Source organism: Xyrauchen texanus, chromosome 18 (genome assembly GCF_025860055.1).
Source record: "Xyrauchen texanus isolate HMW12.3.18 chromosome 18, RBS_HiC_50CHRs, whole genome shotgun sequence".
In the NCBI taxonomy this organism is placed as follows: domain Eukaryota; kingdom Metazoa; phylum Chordata; class Actinopteri; order Cypriniformes; family Catostomidae; genus Xyrauchen; species Xyrauchen texanus.
Genome location: NC_068293.1, coordinates 4075422 through 4089608, shown reverse-complemented (window position 1 = coordinate 4089608; position 14187 = coordinate 4075422). Strand labels below are relative to the sequence as shown.

Sequence of the window (14187 nt, the reverse complement as noted above, 5' to 3'; positions counted from 1 at the left end):
AGGTCTCACTCAGTAGCACACTATGCCAAGTTCGAAAGAAACTCCAGAAATTATGAGGAAAAAGATGATTGAGGTAAATAAGTCTGGGAAAACTTGCACAGTAGTGAACCTTCCCAGAAGTGTCCGACCTTCCAAAATTCCTCCAAGAGCACTATGAAAACGACATCCAGGAAGTCACAAAAAAGCCAAGGACAACATCCAAGGAACTGCAGGCCACTCTAGCATCAATGAAGGTCACTGTTCATGGCTGTCAGAAAGACACTGGCCAAAATGCCATCCATAGAAGTGTGGCGATGTGAACCCACTGCTAACCCAGAAGAACATTAAGGCTCATCTGAATTTTGCCAAAACACACCTTGATGTTTCTCAAACCTTTTGGGAGAATGTTCTATGGACTGATGAGTCGAAAGTGAAAACATTTTTCATAAATCAAACACAGAATTCCACAAAAAGAACATCATACATACAAACAAGCATGTTGGTGGTAGTGTGATGGTTTGGGGATGCTTTGTTGCTTCAGGATGACTTGCAATAATTGAGGGAACAGTAATTCTGCTCTCTACCAGAAAATCCTAAAGGGGAACATCTGGTCATCAGTCTGTGAGTTGGAGCTAAAATGCAGCTGGATTCTGCAGTAAGACAATGATCCAAAGCATAGGAGCAAGTCCACCTCTGAATGGATCAAAAGAATTATAATTAAAGTTTTGGATTAGCCTAGACAAAGTCCTGACTTGAACACGATTGAGATACTGTGGCAGGATCATAAATGGGCAGTTAATTCTCGAAAATCCTCCAATGTGGCTGAACAAAAGCAGTTCTGTAAAGAAAAGTGGGCCAAAATTCCACCACAGTGTTGTGAAAGACTGATCTCCAGTTATCAGAAGCATTTGGTTGCCAAAAGTGGAACAACCAGCTATTAAATTTAAGGGGGCAGTTAGATTTTCACATGGGTGATGAAGGTACTGGGTAACTTTTTTGCTTCAATAAAAAAAAATTAGGAAAACTTTATTTTGTGTTTACTCAGATTGCCATTGTTTTATGTTGTATCTGTTATAAGAACTAAAACAATTTATAAAAACACCAAAATAGAAGAAATCAGGATGAGGGCAAATACTTTTCCACAGCACTGTACATTGTATCAAATGCTTAAGTACATAGTAGTTACTAGTTAAAGACATACTAGTATAAATTTGGTCCAGGACTTTGGGCCACTGCCCAAAAATGTATTGACGTATATTTTTTAAATTATTTCATTAATCATAATTCTTTTTGTCAACATTTTTATCTTGAGGGTCTTTAGATGATACATGGCAAATTCCGATTTGGACCAATGGTCCAAGGAGTTCAAAGAAGAACGTTTTTGGAAAACTCACAATGGTGGACGGAAAGGAAGTTTTATGAATCCTTGTTATTCAGGAAACATCATTCCATAAAGTAACTAGAGTATTTAGTAATGAAATTACTTTGCCCTTTCCAAATCAGGGCTGTGTTTCTCTGCTTTTCCAAACTGCTTGGACCCCAAAATTGCTGTTTGCAGCCATATTTTTTGTTTTTATTATATCACTACAAAAATAAAATTTGTAAATTTTTTATTAAATAATTCCATGAAAGTTTCATGTTCTCTTTTTTTTTTTCAGTTACAGGTGGTTCATACTATAAAGTCCTCAAAATAGGAAACCTCCCTTCTGGAGACCTACTATTAAGCCCTTAAAAACCCTTAAGTAATAGTCCAATGATCTAACTTACATGCTGTAATGATGTTTATCTGATTCCCTGTCGTCCCATAGGATAAGCATGTGATCTGTGTAGCCAATCAGAATGGCTCTCTGGCAGACTGTGAGCTGGGAAACCCATTTAAACGAGATTCAGAGGTCAGTCATTCTTCAAAGATGCTTTATTCTCACATTTCGTTTATGGAGCACAACAGTCTGGTTCTGGAAGTAAAAATCCCATTTATTTCTTCCATAGAGGAATTGATTATTAACAATTAACAACTCGTAAACCTTTAAAGACAGATGATATATATATATATACTCCTATTGAGCCATCAGTCTGTGTAATTTAACTTTAGTTTGAAAAAAAAATCATTTTGAATAGTGGAATTCCTGTTTAAGAATTACTCTACCCATGAATGGAAAAAATGAATGGAAAAAATACTTCTGGAACCAAGATGGCTGAAAAAGCCATTATTATTATATCTTATAAATATTTTTGTAGGTAACGTTCTATATCATACTGAGCACTGGCAAGATCTCTCTCAACACCAAAGATGTGGAGATCGTCCTTCAGCTGGAAACGTAAATCTAATCTCAAAAGTTTTCTCTGCAAAATAAAAACAGTATTGGTTTTGAAATGTTGTATTAATCAAAATGGCACCATATAATTCATATAAATCTTCTACAGAACGAGTTCACAGGAGGGCATGGGCAAAATAAAGGCCAGAGCCAAGGTGGTGATTGAACTTCTACTTTCTGTACAAGGGTACGCATTTTCATTTTATTTCTCATTTGATCATTAGGAATCACCAGGACGTGCTTAGATGTCAATGGTACTAACACAAATTCATCAAAGTAATATTATGCATTCATTACATTTAAGTAGTTTCAGTTTTTGTGCAGTTCATGTCATTGTTGGACTGGCTGTACCTTTATGATAAAGGATTCTTCAGTAGCAATGGTTTCAAGGTCAATTATCAGTTTCAATTACTGAAATTAACCTGAACTATCGACATCATCCTCTTGAGCAAAACACTTAACCCCAGGTTAAAAGCAGTTGCTAATAATTACTGAGAAGCAAACCACCATCATGCACGTACCTGGGATTGACTCTACACACATTAGTAGTGTAACATCAATTCACATGTCATGTTTGTATTTGATTGTTGTGTCGTTATCAGGTTGGCCAAGCCCTCTCAGGTCTATTTTGGAGGTGAAGTCAGAGGAGAGAGTGCCATGAAGACAGAGGAGGAAGTTGGCAGCTTGATTGAATATGAATTCAGAGTAAATGTTTAAATAATTCTTAAGAATCAGTAATATGCAGTCATCAAATTAGTCAATCTGTCCGAAATATAATTTTTATCAGTGCTTTTCTAAGGATGAGTATGTGTGCACTTGCGTCAGAAGGACATTTTTGGAGCATCTCACTTTGGTTGCAACACGTCAAACTGCATTTTCAGGACGCTGTGTGTCGAGTTAAACATAGTTTGACAAGGAGTTGTGCTCCGTCGCACTGCATTTGAATGCAAGAACATGTCCTCCTCTTGCGCTGTCTGCTGTCAGTAATGGCACTTCTCCACTGCACATTACGGTTAGCCTCGACTTGACTCTACTCGCTTTACTTTTCTGAGCTTGCATTCCCATTGCAGTTGAGTGCCGCTTCCACGTGGGTGGGATTATAGGATGATCATCATAGTTATGCCGCCTCTACTGCCGTGACATCATCTTAAACGCGACACAAACACACAGCAAAGGCGCAATGAATGAATGGTGTTGTTGATTCTCGGCATGTGGCTGTTTTTCACAGCAAGACAACAAACTTTGTTTCAAAAGAGGCTGACGGCAGCAAAACAAAATACAGCAAAAAACAAAAAACAGGAGAGTTTGGGAAATCGTATACCAAAGCGCAGTCGAGGACATCACTGTGTTAGCTCAAAGAGGACGCACGAGGGTAAGCTAACCTGCCATCTAGCTTATAACAATGACGCAGGTAATGACAATTATCTCTGATCAATCACTGATCTGCAGGGTTTTGACGTCACATTTAGCATCGGCTCGGATCACTTGGAACCTCGACTGAGCTGGTACTAAAAAAAGTACAGGGAACCAGGTACTATCCACAGTGGGAAACCCCCAAAAAGCGAGTTGAGTCGAGCTGTACCGTGCAGTGGAAAAACCCCATAAGTGTGGTTTGTTGCCTTTATACATACAGCTGCTGTCGCACTGACTGCCCCCTGCTGACTGAGAATCATAAAAATGTGAAGGTGGTACTTCAAGCTTAAATGGTCCGGGTTATTATTAGTGGTGTTACTTATCTTTAACATGTTATATATATATATATAATTAGTTGCACTGAATTAACTTGGTAAATCAACAGCCCAAATAATAAGCCTTTTCTACTTCAGGCATTAAAGTACTGACTTTAAGTACCAAGTCAGCTGATTTTGTGTTTGTTGCAGGTGATTAACTTGGGAAAGCCTCTGAAGTCATTTGGAACTGCTTTCCTGAACATCCAGTGGCCTAAAGAGAGTCCCTTGGGGAAATGGCTGCTGTATCTGATGAAGATTAGCACTAAAGATCTGCAGTTAGTCACCTGTTCACCTGAGAGTGAGATAAACCCTCTCAGACTGAATGAGGTAATAAACAGACTCCCAACTTATCCTCATATGTTTTAAAACTGGTCAAATATGAAAATACGTAAATACGCAAACCCGTTGTAAAATAGCCAGTAAATCCACATCTGTAACCGAATGCTACATTAATTTGTTCCATTGCTTGGCAGTAAATCTCTTTCACTGATTGTGATGATGCATTTCCACCTTAATTTAGTACAGTAAATCAAGCAAACGTATTGATTAAGGAATATTCCAGATTCAGTACAAGTTAAGCTCAATCAACAACATTTTTGACAAAATGTTGATTACCACCAAAAATGTCGTTAAAAAAAAAAAAAGGTTCCAGAAATGCATTTAGACTAACATTTACACAGTTTCAAATGTATAGCCACAAGACATAAACATTATTTGTGTTTATAAGAAGTTATATCCAATACTGAGATTACAGGGTTGCATCGTCATGGCAACGGATTGTAATATTGAATATAACTTTACACAGAAATCTTTTATCACTCTAAAATCATGTAAACACGCATATTGTTTATGTCTTATAGCTATACGTTTAAAACAGTGATTATTTTTAACATTTACAAATTGGCCCCCATTCACTTCCATTGTAAGTGCCTCACTGTCACCCAGATTTTACCTTCTTTTTTTATAATAATAATAATGAGTTGAAAATTTGTTGTTTACTATTTTGTAGAAATCAACAATATGCAGCAAATGATGTTAATTGAGCTTAACTTGTATTGAACCTGAATCATTTAATGTGCATTTATATCACTCCAGTTTGTGTTATATTACCCTGGTATTAACTTCAGCACTGTTGCGATGGGGTTTCAAACACAGCTGCAAACCCAGAAATGTGAACCGGGTCACATGTAACAATTTACAGTTCAACTAATGAATTGTATCCTGTATATCAAAATACTAATAACCTGATTATTATTGGTAGTCATTTAAATGTTTTTATTAATTATTGGTGTTTTTTTAACATATTGCTGTTGCCTCTGTTTTAATAATTCTGCCCCAAAACTGTGGAATAATCACTGTCAAAGTCAAGTCAACCTTTATTTATAGAGCACATTTAAAAACAACAGAAGATGAGCCAATGTGCTTTACAGGTCAAACAAACAAAATATATCAAAACTTATTTAAAATTAAATATAAAACATAATAAAATAAGTAAAAGCATTTAAATACAACATCATATATGAATCCGCTTCAACCTATTCAATGATCTATTCAAAAGCCACAGAATAAAAATATGTTTCTAAAAAAAGATTTTACATTTTCCCTGTTCTCTTGTGACTTATTTCTCTAATATATAATTCAGTACTACCTGAACACCAGGAGGCCTTAACACCTCTGGCAAAGATTGATACCAAACTAAATAACGACACGAGTCTGCCATATTTTCAGGAGTCGACAGTAACTAGGAGAAAACGAGAGCTGGAGGAGAGAAGTTCGTTTGAAGGGAGTAAAATATCTCTCTTCACTGACAAACGCAAACACAAGACTCTGGTAATGGGATTTACTCATTTCTATTTGTGATTAATTTTGTGTTTTATGAATGATAGGTCCAAAACTGCTTCTTGAAGTGAACTTAAAGTCTTGATCTCTTCTTAGTCGTGCACAGGTGATGCCAAATGTGTGGAGATAAAGTGTCCTCTACAGGGCTTGGACAGCAGTGCAGTCATCCTTTTGAAATCTCGGCTGTGGAATTCAACCTTTCTTGAAGTAAGAAAAACACTTAAATAGTGCTTATTTTGGTTATTTGAAATAGAATCTAATACATCTATTAAAACGATCAATATCTCCTCTTTAAAACAGGATTATGCCTCCTACAATTACCTTGATATAATGGTGAAAGCCTCCATAAGTCTGGATGTGTCTGCAAAGAACATTGTGCTTAAAAATCCTGAGACACAGGTACAGTAACGCCATCTACTTTCCTAGTGTAAAAGAGATACTAGAATCAAGCAACATACACAACTAGTATTTTTTAAAACAGTTTAAAGTTTTCAATTAAACTTGCAAATGAAATGTGTTGCAGTGGTCTGGAGTAACTAAAAGTAGTGATGATACTAACATAATTACATGTTTCAGGAGAAAAAGCTAATTTTTCCAACAAATAGATCATATTTGATAATAGTTGATAGCGTGATAGAATATCTGTTTTGTGGCCATTAGCTCTCACATAGCACCTAGAACATCTCTTTCTGATAATCTTCAAGGAAGTCTTAAGAAAAATTGATCTAAATAGTACCAAATAAGGGTTCTTCTGATATTTGGTGCTAAATAGAACCCTTTTTTAAAGGTTCCATATAGAATCTTCATTTTAAAGTGCTATATAGAACCTCAATAATGCTATAAAGAACCTTTTTGATATTTTTTTTTACCCCTCTACAATCTGCTTCCAATAAAATATTATAGCCTCAATTATGGTTTTACATTACATAATTCCAAATGCATAAATCACTCACATTAATACATAAAAAAAATACATAACGTGAAAGAGTCCATAAATACAGCTGCAAATGAAACTGCACACACCACATTGCTCCACACATTACGGCTAGGATAGACATGTGTATATTTACACTTTTTATACACTTGTACATTTGTTTTTAATATTATAGAGAGAATTTTTCTTCCGTATTGACAACCATCTCCACAAGGAAGAGTAAAGTCCCATGGAAATACAAAATATATGTAATGAAGGCCATATTTCACTAGCATATCTGCACAATCCCACTGTCACTGTGTATTTTGTTGTACTTGAGTGACAGCTGCTCTCTGCAGGTAATGAGGTTGTGGAGTCCAACAGTGTCTGTATGAGTACAACTACATAGTTAGGTTACTTTAGAGTCAGCGTGGACAATCCTGTATATGTGAGCCCTTCACAATGTAAAAACGAAATGTGAGATAAAGTGTGATTGTGTGTGTGTGTGTGTGACTGTGATAAATGTTTATGCATAAATCCAAGTAAGTTATTGAAACTATATGGACCACAAATTCAGTCTTAATCACTCATGCGCTTAGTGGAGAAGCAGAGACAATTATCCTTACTGAAATCAGCTGGAACACATAGTGTCACTGCTTTTTAACTGTAAACCTTGAAACAAAGAAATTATAGTGTATTATTTCATTACAGTGTATAAATCAATAGCAAAATAGATGTAAAAAAGAAATAGATAAAAATGAGTACTTAAAACTCACGTAACGTGATAGATTTATGGCAGGCATTTACTGTTTTCAGAGCAGACAAGGACTGCTCTGAATGGGATGGATGGGATTGATACTTGAAATCACAATAAAAATCTAAAATGACCTACTTTTTTTCTAGAACATAATTTCAGTATTTTAAAGAAAATGACTAAATGACATCTCACCTCTTGGTTGGTCACACACACAAAAAAAATCATATGGCTCGGAAACTACAACACAATTTTAGTGCCATGTAAAAAAAAACACACATTTGAGTATAATCATAACATTTTGAGAATAGAGTCAAAGTCATATCACTAGAGATTAAAGTGCTTAAATATTTCAGGGCCTGGGTGCCTCAGCGAGTAAAGACGTTGGCTGTGTCTCGTTTGGAAGTCTGCGTCCTCTGGAGGTCGCATTTTTCGGATACATATGTCATTGAGAATGCGACCTTCTTCCACAGGAATTCGGAGGATGCATGTGGCGTATCCACTCACAACCCACAATTCTTTGCTTCAATGGAAATGTCTAAAAAAATGATGCCAATTTGCCCGTAAATATGATGTTCAAACACAAGGAATGGTAATTCGTGTTGAGTACCTCAGTAGATGGTGCAGAGTATATAATATGTATAATTATATAAATATATAATTAAAATAAAGTATTAGACTAAAAGTCCTCCTGTAAAATCTATTTTCTATATACATACATCTATATCTTTATACATATAATGTGTGAGGTACATTATAAAATTCCCTTCCAGAGGGACTTCTGTTCCCTTCTCACTCAAAGCGCTCCCGCTTGTTAAAGAGTGGCGTGCTGTCATAGCAACCATGTTACGTTATGTTTCTGTTTGTCTTACGAAGGCCTCGTTATACTGAGATGCTCAGTATACTACAGCCTTCAAAGGATGCATCCTATCTAGCACGCAGCCTTCGAAGCGAGACACAGCCGTTGACTACCACCACTGGAGTCACGAGTTCGAATCCAGGGCGTTCTGAGTGACTCCAGTCAGGTCTCCTAATAAGCAACCAAATTGGCCCGGTTGCTAGGGAGGTGAGAGGTACATGGAGTAACCTCCTCATGGTCACTATAATGTGGTTCTTGCATCTCAGTGGGATGTGTGGTGTGTTGCGTGTGGATGCAGTGGAGAATAGCGTGACGCCTCCACACCGCGGTAAGGCGTTCAACAAGCCACGCGATAAGATATATGGATTGATGGTCTCAGATGAGGAGGCAACTGAGATTCATCCTTCACCACCCAGACTTAGAGCACATTGGGAATTGGGCATTCCAAATTGGGAGAAAAAAAAATGGCAATATTTCAAGAATGAAGTCAAAATTACGAGAATAAATTTGTAGCATTATGAGATTAAAGTTGTAATATATTAAGAATAAAGTCAAAATTACCAGAAACAGTGCATCATTATCACAACAATAGAATGCTGAGCGAGCAGCTTCATCAATGCAAGAAATGGAAGTAGATGATTTAGTTAAATCATACTTTAGTTTAGGATTCAGCAACAAATAAATTGTCATTTGTCATCTTTTGGCACATCAGCATAAATGTATTATTGGGATTCGGATACTGCAGCTGTTAAGAATTGAATTTATTCTGGAGAAAGAACCAGACAGACATTCGCGCAGTCCCGCTCGGCATGGCTGATGCTTGGGCTGGGTTTCCCGAAGCTCTAAGTTGAAAATTAGTAGCACTTAAAATGTATTTACTATAGTACGTTTCCCAAAAGCATTGTTATCTATGTAGCACATACAAATGCTTGGAAATGAACTAGAGCTATGATCCACTCTTAAGTCCATAAATTACTACACATATTTTTCTCGCATCTTTATTAGATACAAAGGGACATTTAATAAATTATAATCATATATTTTGATCATTTGAAAGTTTGGCTGAAATGATTAGTCGATGTTATCGACAACGCTGACAAAATAAAATTTCATAAGAAATGTTTGTTCTCGAATAGTCATTTGATGTAATTTAACAAAACATGAGATCACATTAAACTGTAATGATGATGTGTGAGAGCAGCACTGTAGGTCACGTCTGACTGAGGAGAGGAAAAATGACACAGAACACTAAACTTCCCAAACAACTTCAGGTGATGTAGATCGCAAAGTATGAAAAAAAATAAATAAATTCAGAGGCACACTCGTTGTGGAATAAGTGGAGCCGGAGCTCTTTAAAGGAAATGCCCCAGCATTACATCTTAAATGCAGTTATATTTAAAGCATTATAACTTTATTAAAGTTCAAATAATACAGAAGCAGATCATGTAAATAACTACAAACTCCGAAACTGGCATTTATCTGTGTGGTCAGCACCTCTTCTATGAGTTGTGTGAATGTCCCGATCTAAGGGGGAGAGATTGAAACTGCATCCGGCTGATGCACACTCTGTCACGGGGACGCTCGTCCCCGAGCTCACACGCTTAATGCAGCTAGATTATAACATGATGACTTACTGAATCATAATATCTGTGTCACTGTGCATTTCTTATCGTGAAGAAAATTGGCAATACACAGCTTTATTAATAAGTGAGAGTTTGTTTTTTAAGAGTTAAAGATGGATTGAAGTGAACAGAAAGGTGAGAGAGGAAGTCTTCACCCTATTATACACTGCAACAAAATACATTTATGTTTTGGCTTGTTTTCCAATATAAATATCTAAAACTCATTTAAAACAATGTACATTAACTTTAGCAGCTATACTGCAGAATATTTGAGATTAAAAATACAAATATTTTAAAATATCTACAAATCCTTTAAAAACTTGGCTTTCACCTGAGAAGCAGCATATAAGATATTTAGACTTGCTTTTAGAGAATAGAGCTTGAATAGAAGTATATTTTGTCTTAACCAAGTGAAATAAGTACACTTATAGTTTACATTTACATTTACATTTAAGCATTTGGCAGGATTTAAGATACATCCTCTTAAAGCAAGTCTAAATATCTGATATGTTGCTTCTCAAGTAAATGCATCTTGTTTTAAGGATTATTAGATCATTTTAAATGGAAAACAAGATGAAAACACTTGATAATAGGATTTTTTTGCAATTAATTTCTTTACTGAATTAAACCTAAAGTATTATTTTTCCTTTAATTCAGTGAATGTCATTTAGAGGTAATTTTAAAAGATGATTTTGTCCTCTATTGTTAGTAAGCATGTTTAATACAGCCTTTTAAGTCAGGGCACAAGCTTAATAATCGGTTAAGAGCTAATGATTAATCGTTGCAATATTCGGCGAATAGTCGAATAATCATTCTAATAATCATTAGATTAATTGATTATCAAAATAATCATTAGTTGCAGCCCGATTAGAAAGCCATTGTACACGGTTTCAGAGGATAAATGCATTTTTTTTTAAAATCACATTGAAATTAATAGAAAGTCTCCGCAGTCTATGCACATCATAAGATAGGTGTAAATTAGGTCTAAAGATAGATCTAAATTTACATCACACATAATACATTATAACGTTTTATTAAGCATAATTGTAATGGCATCAGAAAGATATGTTCTTATTGAACAGATTAATTAATAACACATATGTGAGTAATGTGACCCTGCAGTTTAAAACTTAAATAGGCCAAAATAAATAATTAAAATATGGTTAACAAAGGAGGGTGAGAGTGTGCAATGAGTGATTCATTCTCCCTCTTCTTCCTCCTCCTCTTCTTCCTCTCTCCAATGGATGATTTAAATAGTCTATTTACATGGTAGACACAAATTGCATGCTGCATGATGGCAGTCAGGCTACAAGTGCACAGTAGAGCTGGGCGATATGAAAGAAATATATTCATATTTTTGGAAAATATGTATAGCCATATCCGATTACATCATCACCCCTCCCGCTAAGGGATCGGTGAATATACTCGCTTTATTGGTTTTGCTTTAAAAATGTAATGTATGTATTGAAACACAAAAAACTTAAACCAAAGATATTTCTAAATTCAAATTACACTTCATACGAAACGCAAAAGCTTTAAGAATAACGAATATAAGCACCCTTCCTTTTGCCATCACGCAAGTATCCGTCTCCAACAGGTGGAAAATTACTAATACAAATTAAGATATGAAGACAATTAAAAATGTAAACATAATAACGATAATGAACACATTTAGGTTGTCTACACATCTGCTTTATAAAGTGAATCTGCCGCTATACGTGTGTTCCACGAGACTCCCACTGCACTCCTCTGAACAAACAGCACATCAGAGACACGCTTCTATGGCTTTTCTGTTGTCTGTTCTTCAAAATATAACAAAAATATGATGAATATATTTATTTCATATCGCCCAGCCCTACTGTGCACTTGTAGCCTGACTGCCATTATACAGCATGAAATTTGTGACTGCTGTGTAAACAGACTAGGGTCACATTTCCCAAAAGCATCGTAAACCGAAGTAGATCGTAGAATCCATCTTACGATTCATCTTAGTTTTGCAGCCCATTTCCCAAAAGCATTGTAACTTAAGTAGTACTTGAAAATACTTGTAGATTAACTGGTGCTCTGGAGTAATCACACACCGCTAAGTGCATCGTAAGGACACAGAATTATGCAGAAACTTGCAGGACAAATGCAAAATTTAACCTAATACACTTTAAAAACCTATAGCTGCACTTTATGGTCATCTAATATCAGTATGCATATGTTTTATTTTATTTATTTCTTAACCAAAAAGGCAAATGATAATAATAAAGTCAAGCAAGTACAATTCCACTCCATATATACATATATATATTTATCTATGCCACAAAACCTATCGATTGAGCTTCACTTGTATGAGACCCTGAACATTCCTTTAACTACTTTAAATGAGTTCTTTTGCAAGTTACCGTTTCAAAGTTGCTTCCTCAACATTGATGTTTTCTTGCTGTGCATCTGATGGGCAGGTGAGACTGACCGTGTTCCCAGAGACGATAGTGACACAGTTCGGAGGCATCCCATGGTGGATTATTCTTGTGGCTGTATTAGCTGGAATCCTAATGCTGGCTCTTCTAGTGCTGTTACTGTGGAAGGTACGCTCATAAAACACACACTCAAACATTGAGCTCCAAAGACATCAGCATCATGTCCTAGAGCTGCAACAGATGACTTCTGATAGCATGTCAATGGCATAATATTTCACAAAAAGAAGTTTGTTGGGTTATAAATGATTTTCTGTTCACAAAGACAAACAGCATTTGGAAACTTTCTGGTTGTCAAACGTTAGTGGAACATAACATGATGTGTTTGCAATGACCCTGAATCTGCCCCCTCTGTAGTGCGGTTTCTTCAAGCGAGCCCAGAAGGACGAGTACGATGCCGCATTTCACAAAGCTGAGATACACGCTCAACCCTCAGATAAAGACAAACTGTCCACTGAGGCCTAGTTCTCTTCACTGGGGTAAAACACGATCGCTGCAGCAGAGTTCGTGTCTGCATGATGTGTGGCCTAACTGTTCACTAACTCAGCTTTTGCTTTGACTAAAGAAGGGAAGGACACAGTGTGAGCCACTCTTTCCAAACCGTGTGAAACTCTGTTGCTGTTATGAATTTTTAACATTGCCTTTTTGTCAGTGACCAGTCGATGGATGTGCTTTTAATTGTGCTGTTTTGTGAAGCATGTCCCATCACTCACTTTGTCCTTTGTTCTCCAAAGTTTATAAAAACAGTGATTTTTAAAGGGGTCATGTCATGAGGAATTCCATTTTCCTTGATATTTTGAGAAATAAATAGATTGAGGTGCTTTGAAAACATACTGTATGTTTTCATACAGATCTACAGAACTCCAAACAGAACATTTTTATGACGAGAAAGCTGGATAGAAGCATTTATTCACTGACCCCAGAAAAACTACTGATATAAAAGTAAAATGAGGAAAGTTTAATCAAAGTCGTTCCTGGCTGTGTGTAGCACCTTCCACTCAGCAGATCCATCTGTAAAATCCCAATATTAGAAACAAGCAGCTTAAGTTCCCTAGTTTTTACTAGGGCTGTCAATCAATGAAAAATTGTAATCAAATTAATTACATGACATGCTGATTAATTAATTTAATTAATTGCAGATAATCGCATATAGCAATATTTACTGGGAAAGGCCCTCACATAGAGATTATTTAAAATAAATAAAACATAATTCAGATAATTTAAATATAATATAATAATTCTGCTATTCATAAATCTATACATTATTGTGGTAGAAGAGTAAAGCTTTGATTATCCAATAGAAAAAGTGGCTTTAGAAGTCAGTATTTTGCTTTATTCCCATTTAATAGAACATATGTGTACAGTCGAAAGCAATTTATTTAGCAGTCGAGGTTGTCAAATGTATTCAGTTCTCACAGGAGGCGTTCTTGCCTCTTTGCTATCTTTAATTGTCTGCCTATGTACATATTCGTAAGATAAATGAGTTTAAAGTGTCTCACATGTTTCAGGATCGTTACCGGTGTGTTTTTAGGATGATGTGTCAAGTTAAATGTAGTTGAAACCTTGAAAATCACGTTTCGAGATTCCTGCATCCTGTTGTGCTTCTTCCAGCTGTCAAGGTCGTGTGCAATCAGCTCTCATTTTGTGGCTGTGCTGCCTGTGAAGTTTGTTAAGGCGTGCTGACTGCCCCCTACTGATGCGGTTTGTAAAAAGG

General features: G+C 36.0%; 1 protein-coding gene across 2 annotated transcripts in view; it reads left to right on the top strand.

Annotated features, from left to right (window-relative positions):
* Positions 1-14187, top strand: part of itga6a (integrin, alpha 6a) — a 45165-nt gene that overhangs the window by 28490 nt on the left and 2488 nt on the right. The window contains exons 16-25 of one of the 2 annotated variants that reach the window (XM_052148833.1): positions 1788-1871; positions 2218-2297; positions 2404-2481; positions 2897-2999; positions 4175-4351; positions 5753-5854; positions 5960-6070; positions 6164-6262; positions 12459-12584; positions 12831-12952. In XM_052148833.1, coding sequence (XP_052004793.1) covers positions 1788-1871; positions 2218-2297; positions 2404-2481; positions 2897-2999; positions 4175-4351; positions 5753-5854; positions 5960-6070; positions 6164-6262; positions 12459-12584; positions 12831-12938 — 1068 coding nt within the window. In that variant the 3' untranslated portion in view covers positions 12939-12952. The remainder of the gene's footprint in view (positions 1-1787; positions 1872-2217; positions 2298-2403; positions 2482-2896; positions 3000-4174; positions 4352-5752; positions 5855-5959; positions 6071-6163; positions 6263-12458; positions 12585-12830; positions 12953-14187) is intronic. The other variant, XM_052148831.1, reaches the window with a different exon arrangement.